General features: G+C 41.3%; 1 protein-coding gene across 1 annotated transcript; it reads right to left on the minus strand.

Moving 5' to 3' along the window:
* Positions 1-5,528: 5,528 nt before the first annotated feature.
* Positions 5,529-6,548, minus strand: LOC121134450 (seminal vesicle secretory protein 3A-like). The gene is given in 2 exon segments (XM_040732724.1): positions 5,529-6,244; positions 6,476-6,548. Coding segments are annotated over 2 exon segments (789 nt in total).
* Between the last annotated feature and the right edge of the window lie 1,043 nt (positions 6,549-7,591).

The raw sequence follows: 7,591 nt of genomic DNA on the forward strand, positions 1-7,591 counted from the left end.
TTGTTCCTTTACAAATCACTCCTACAACTGAAATGACTAGCGTTGAAGGTGTAAGCACTTTTAAGGTTCTCAGTATCTGTTTCCTAATGGATATAGCCTATCATAATGCATGTTTTACCCCACTAGAGTAGTCTTATTTTTTGAAAATGGATGGAGGGTATAGACTGTACTTTATTTTTAGCTAATTAATTAAACTTTTATATTTTTCCTTCCTTCCACTTCTCTCCACTTTCCCTCCCCTCCATACTCACTTGCTTTCTTTCATTAGTAAAGACCAAGCTTCCTTGTGCAGTCTCAACACGAGGGCTTTTGCCTTGTCCTATTGTATCTTGTTTTGTTCTGTTTGACTTTCATCTTTTGGTGGCTTGCTCCTTTCTGAAAAGGAAACCAGGAGAGTGGATCTGGGGGAGAGGGGAAGTGGGAGAGGTGGAGGTAGGGAAGGGTGGAATAGGGGAGGAGGACGTGGAGAACTAGGAAGAGAGGAGGGAGGGAAAGCTATGGTTGGGATATATTGTATGAGGAAGAATCTATTTTCAATAAAAAGAAAAGAAAACTATTATATCGAATTTGGACACAGCAGTCCAACAGCATGAAAAGAATCCCAAGAGCAGGCATAAGAGTCAAAGATGAACCTGTTCTCACACTCAGGAGTCCCATAAATATACTAAGCTAATAGCTCTAATCTACATGCAGAGGTACTGGTGCAGACGCTTGTAGGCCCTGAGCTTGCTGCTTCCATCTCTGTGAGCTCATATGTACCCTGCTTAGTTGATTGAGAGGGCCTTGTTCTCCTGGTGTCCTCCATGCCCTCTGGCTCTTACGATCTTTCCACCTCCTCTGCTGTGGGATTCCCTGAGCTCTGAGGGAGGGTTTTGATGGAGACCTTCAATTTAGACTCTCTCTCTGCATAATGTCTGGCTATGGGTCTCTGTATCCGTTCCCTAAAATGACATTTTAAAAAACACACTCCTTGTGATGGTTAACTTTTAATGTCAACTTGATACAACTTACAATCACCTAAGATGAGAGTCTTAGTGGGGAGTATGTAGATCAAGTTGTCTCATGAGTATGCTTGTGTGTGGGGGGACTGTCTTGATTATGTTAAGTAATGTGAGAAGTTCCAGATCATTGTGAGTGGTACCATTCCCTGGGTTTAGATCCTGGACTGTAGAATAGAAATAGTAAGAGTAGAGAAGGCAAGTATACATGCATTTATTTCTATCTGGTCTTGACGATGGGTGAGATGGGACTAGCAGCTTCAAACTCCTGCCTCAATTTTCCCTGAATAATGAACTGTAGCCTAAAATTGCAAGATAAAATAAAACTTTCATCCCTAATTTTAAAAATAAATTATTTTACCACAGCAACAGAAATGAAACCAGAACACTTCATCTTATTGGTATGGTTGAGATGTCATATGTCAGCATATGAGACATAAATGTTGAAAAGAAACTAAAGAAAAGGAAATAGTTTGACTGAGAGAGTAATGTATTCCTGTAAACTGGTATACCTGCAGGCATCAGTAGATCAAAACATTTGACATAGCCTTTTAAAGTTCCTTTTTTTACTCATAGTGAGTATTTTTTATTTTTAGATTATAATACAATGGTAACATTTCCCTCTTTTCTTTCATCCCTCTAAGCCCTCCTATACATATATCCTTGCTCTCTTTCAAATTCATGGGGTCTTTTTTACATTAATCATCATGACATATACATATCTGTGCATATTTGGTATTGCATAACCAATCGGTATGCTCTTTCCTGGAGAAGACTATTTCTTTTGCTTTCAGTATCTCTTAGTTGCCTGTGGTTCTTTGTGTAGGATTGAGGCCTCATAGCCTTTTGCCATCCACCTTGGTGTGTCTATTGGTATCATTCATGTTCAGCTCATCTAGGCAGTGATGTTGGTGAGACTTCATGGGTGTAGCTACAATCAGCATGACACAATAACACTAGGGGTACAGTAGCGATACCATACATACCTTGGCAGTAACCAACATCTCTCTAATTGAACTTAAGGCCCACATACACAAGAGGGAAACCATGATTGGAAACCTAGATAACTACTCAGTGCTAATGAAGTCATGGATATTGGAGGAAATCCTACAGTCACCATTTTATTAAACCAACACAATTTGTAACAACATTTGAAACATTTGCCATAGCTTTTTGAAATACATCTTTTCTGACATTTTTAAGACATTGGTTTCTGAAACCTCCATTAGGAAAAGGGTTATATGGCTGGCCTCAGGTGGGGCACAGAGCACATGAGGAACTTATCATCCAGTTTCTTTTCTTTAGCAATTTTATATGGGTATGCACTGAGTTTTAAGCATTTCTACCTCATTAACACTTCTGAATCCAATAAAAACTTTCTTCTTCCCAACAATCTTCCTTCTGCTTTGATAACTTCCTTCCGTTCTTCCTTCTTTCTTAATCTATTGAGTTTAATTCTGCTTGTTTGAATAAATATAAATCAGGGGTTATTTATTGGAACATGGGCAATTTATAAACTACTCTCAACCCTTAAATGTCCGCAGGCCTCAATGAAATGTAGGGCCTCACTGAGGTCATCGATCCACTTCAATCTTATTTTTGTGCTGGGTGATAGACGTGGACCCAATTTTATTCCTTCTTATGTAGAAATTCTATTTTTCCTTTTCTCTGATAGATTTTTTGCCTTTTTTGTTATTTTTTTGTATAGTTATGAGAATATGTGGAGAGGGAAGAATTTTATTCACTGTTGGTGGGAATACATATTGGTGCCATCACTCACAAAGTCAGTGTGGAGAATCCTCAAAAGCTAAAAACAAATCTACCAAATGACCTGGCTATATCATTCCTGAACATATACCGAAAGGACCCATGAACATCCCACTCCACAGTTATTTGTTCATCCATGTTCATAGCTACCCTATTCACAATAGTCAAGAAATGGAAAAATGCTAAATATCCTTCAAATGAAGAACAGATAATGGAAAGGTGTTGCATATACACAATGGGAAACTTCCACTGTAAAGGAAAGTAAAACCAGGAAATCTGAAGGTAAGTGGATACACCTGGAAAAGATTATATTGCTTGGGGTAGTCTAGACCCAGAAAGACCAACCTTGTGTTTTCTCGCTCATCCATAGTTCCTAACTCCAAATCCTCATGTCTAAGTAGACAGCATGGAGTAACTACAGAAGCCAAGAAAGTATAAAAGGATCATAGGTGGAGGGTGAGTAGTGGTTGAGAGGCAGAAGGGATAAATGGTATGAAGTATGAAATGGGAAAATGGGGGGAGGACTCCCAAGGAGAGGGAGGATGAGGAGAGTGGTCAATATAGTCTGAGAAGAAGAGCCGCAAATAACACAGAGGTTGTTTGGTAATGCCTCAAAGAATCAATTTATTTTACATTTACCTAAGCTTACACAATGTAATATACACATATATGTAGCTTAAAGGAAGGTAAGCCACTTTGGGTTGACCATGCTCCCTGTAAAAACCGTATAACAACAAAAAATCCCAGTACCACACTTGAAACACTTCCTAATAGTTGTTGGTCAGGGTAGTCCAAGAAACTTTCAAAACAATATAAACTATTGTTGTTACCTTGGCTACCTTACAGGGCTTGAGAGTGGAGCAAGCCGCTGTACACCTAGGATGCAAGACTCAGATGATCTGAGCTGGATATGACCTGAAAGTCTCTGTCCTTTGGTCTTCACCTCCATGGTACCAGGAAATACCATGTGGGCTGCCAAGGGAGGGAAGCAACTGAACAGTTGCTACCAACTGCAATACATAAAAACCACAGTAGTGACTAGCATGGCAAAGTGTCTGTTAACAGTGCAGCAAGTGCTGCTTACATGTTAGTACTAGCCAACATGTGTCTAAATGGACTTAGGATTACTCAACAGGAGGGAAATCATGTCTGGTTTGGAGAACTTATTTTAACTTCCCCAGGCAAATGAGGTCATGGAACTTAGAAAAGAATCAATTATCCCCACTTTTCTAGAGTAGTGTAATTCCTCTCAATCTTTACTTTACACCCACTGATAAGTACAGCTATTTCTCTTCATCAAACAAGACTCTCTCAACAAATGGAGATCATCTCAGAAAATAATGCAGAGATCAGTGTGTCTTGGGGACTCCAACCCCAACAGGTATGTATCTACATCACAATTTCTGCATTTAAGGCTCAGGGAACACTGGAGAAGACAAGGCAAAAAGATTATATGAAGAAATATGCAATTAAAAAGTATATACTAGAAATTGTTTCATAAACAAGACAAAATAATGGCATAATATAAAAGGGAGAAATTTCACAGAGACCCATCCCTAAACAAGGAACTAATGAAACTAATGACTCATTGGAAAGGAATTATCCTGTCACAGGAGTGAACCCCTACTTGGTTGTACAAATCAGAGTGGTCAGCTCTACAATCACATTCATACAAACAACAAACACAGTAAGTTGTATTTATATATTTATGAATACACATACATATATATGTACTCAAAACAATAGTCAAATGTGAATATGATATAAATTTGAAAGTTTGGGAGACGTGGGAGAAGCTGGAAGGAGGATACCAGGGAGGGACTAAAGAGAAAAGGGAGAGGGGAAAATGGTAAAATTCTATTTCAATTGAAAATGTATTATTTTAAAAATTACAAATGATGTCAGGAAGGATCTCTTTACTAGAGAGCATTGATGTAATGGTCAAAGTTAAGAAACCCCAGGAGCAAAAGTGTGAGTGGGTCATGGCATCCGTGCAAGAGCACCAGGACTGCAGGGGAATCTGCATCTTGAAGACAACACAAGCCACACAGGTCAGGTGACTCCTATGGAGAGAGGACATAGATGGGGATGCACATTAGTGAAGATCAGCAGTCAGGAAGCCATAGTGACCAGATCTCTTGTCTGTTTGGACCCAGTTGTGACCATTTGGAGTATTAGCCACTACTGGTCACTGGGACCACAGGTTCTGGTGCTTTCCTTCTCTTCAAATGAAGCGCCCCTTTGAAGATGCAAAAATAGCTGCATCGTTTTCCTCCCAAAGCTGCAGATTTCTCTCCTGATAGAGCAAACATTCCCTGGACTGATTCCTCACCCCTATAGTGCCCCCCATTTCACAGTTCCTGCATCACAAAAAAGGATGGTCCTTGGGACTCTTTTACCTCCCATATTCACAAAAATGGAAAAAGCAGGTGGGTTTGTGATCTCTAAAGGATAAGGGACCCCTAAATAGGATTGAAGACCATTAATTGGTATAAGAAACAAAACCAAATTGACTCTTATGAATCCAAAGCACAAGAAGTTACAAAAATACATCATAAATACACCTTGCTTCACCAGGGAATGGAACTCAACTCCATAAACTTTGCAGTTCAGCACACACATTGCTGTAGGCTTCACTGTCAATTCCGTTAGCCCAGGAAGTCCATCAGGTACCACATATAAACACAAGAATAGATGTCTCTCCTATTTGGTAAGACACTTACCTCTAAATATGTCCTGGTCCTTGACTGATTATTGAATGTGTTATTCTGTGAAGACATCTTGATATAGGATTAACCCTCCTTTTGGACAGTAGCACATCCCTTGAGCTTGGTGGAAAGATTTTGTGTGATGAATTCCACCCTGTAACTGCTCTTGAACCTGCACAATATAGGCTTGGGAGTGCTGTCTAAAATGTGGAAAGAGCTCTGCTGCTTTCCTGGCCCAGCCAAGCTTTCTTTTGAGCCCCTGAACCTTTTTATGCTGCTGATGCTCTTGGACCAGGTCTTCATCCAGGGTGTATTCTTTGCCCTTGATTTGCTGAGCAGAGTCTTCTCAGAGTGTTAGTGGTACCTAGTTGGATTTCAGGGGGGTGCTGTGGCGTTTCAGCTTGATTTGTGCTTTCACCTGGCCTAGGGTCTTCAGCTGGCCTACTTGGGACTTCAGTTGGGCTTCATGGGATTTTAGCTGGGCTTGGGATTGGATTTGTGACTGGGATTGAAGTTGGGATTTTTGTTGGCTAATCTCGTCTTCTTCTTCATCACAAACTGTGTCTTCGTTTAAATCTCTCAGCTCCTGTGAGCTCTGAGTCTCCCCCACTTCAGCATCAGCATCTTGGCCATGCACATGCTGCTTAGTTTGCATAAAAATGCTTTCTTCAGATACATCTTCCTGTGCTTCACTGGACCCATAGTGGAAATGGCCTTTTTGGATAAATACAACTAGGAGCATTTTTACTAGAAAGTGGCCTTTTGTCCCACCTGGTAATTGATAACAAGAATGTCTGAGTTATACTCTCTGTACAGTGCCCTTTCTAGTCTTATCCTAGAATTTCCCCCATCAACCCACCAAGGTACCCACAAGGCATGTGGGTTTGGGTGGAGAAGAGTCAAAGTCCATCAAGATCACCCTGTGGAGGGCTCTCACTGCCAGAACACCCTTATGGACATTCTCCCTGAGTGCCTTCCTGCCAGGCGACTCCCTGCACTCACCATAGATCCCTATTCCAGCTGCTTGCTCCTCCAGAAGGAGGAGCAGAGAAAGGCTGAAGAGGATGGATTTCATCACACAAGGAGGGGCCTTCACTGAGAGCTCAGCGACCTCTGCTTTATAAGTTCTCTGCTGGGTGCAGAGATGTGGCTGGAGTCACAAAAGCCCTCACCCGTCCCTACTTATCTGGCCTGTTGACTTCTGCCTTCTTCTCAGTAGGAGATATTGTCAATATTCCTAGAGACTATAGACACAAGGTGTCAGCATCTTTGTCTTACCCCCACGTGTCCCAGAAAATCTTTATCATCACTTCAAGATCATCACATGATGTTTCCAGAAGAAATTCAAGGCAGAGATCACAGAGTAACCAGAGCCTGTCCGAGATTCAGTAGTTCAAGTGTGGGGCCTTGTCCACAGTACCCTTAGTTACATGCTGTATCACAAATATGATGTGCACTTGTTTCTTTCCAAGTGAGATGGACATTCGTGATTCCTCTCAAAGGGCCTATTCCTAAAGGTTAAAAAAAAGACATGGGAAAGCAGGCAAATTCAAGACTTCCAAAGAAAACTTCCATAATAACCAAGATACAGCTGCAGGAAAGTAACCCTAAAATGCCTAACCTTACTCCTGAGCTGTGTGAAAATCCCCCAGGGTTTCCTTTCATTAGTGGCTTTGATGAGAGCCTGTGAGTGCAGTATGACAGGCCATCATCTGCAGGATGGAGAGCAGCAGAGACAAGGTCAAGAGTGCACTGTGGTCCATGTAGTCAGTGGGGTGAGCACTGGGGCTGCATCAAGAGGAAGGGAGCTGCAGAGGGCTCCTCAGGTATGGAAGACATTGGCTGTGTTCAACTGCAGACAGGAATGATGATTGAAACAAGTAGAAAGGACCCTGATCTCCTTATTTCATTATTTTCATGAAATCATCTAAAACCACAGAACCCACTCAATGCGGGGAGTCTTTTACATATGAGGACACTTCAGGCGGTCACTGGTCATGTCTATCAGCACTAGTGGATGTGTTGATTTAAGAATGCCATGAGTGTATTGAGATTGTGTACCTCCTGTGAAAGTGCAGTTGCCTGCAGCTGTGGGAAGACCCTGAGTGGTTCATACGG

This window comes from Mesocricetus auratus, unplaced genomic scaffold (assembly GCF_017639785.1).
Source record: "Mesocricetus auratus isolate SY011 unplaced genomic scaffold, BCM_Maur_2.0 Super-Scaffold_100028, whole genome shotgun sequence".
Taxonomy (NCBI): Eukaryota; Metazoa; Chordata; class Mammalia; order Rodentia; family Cricetidae; genus Mesocricetus; species Mesocricetus auratus.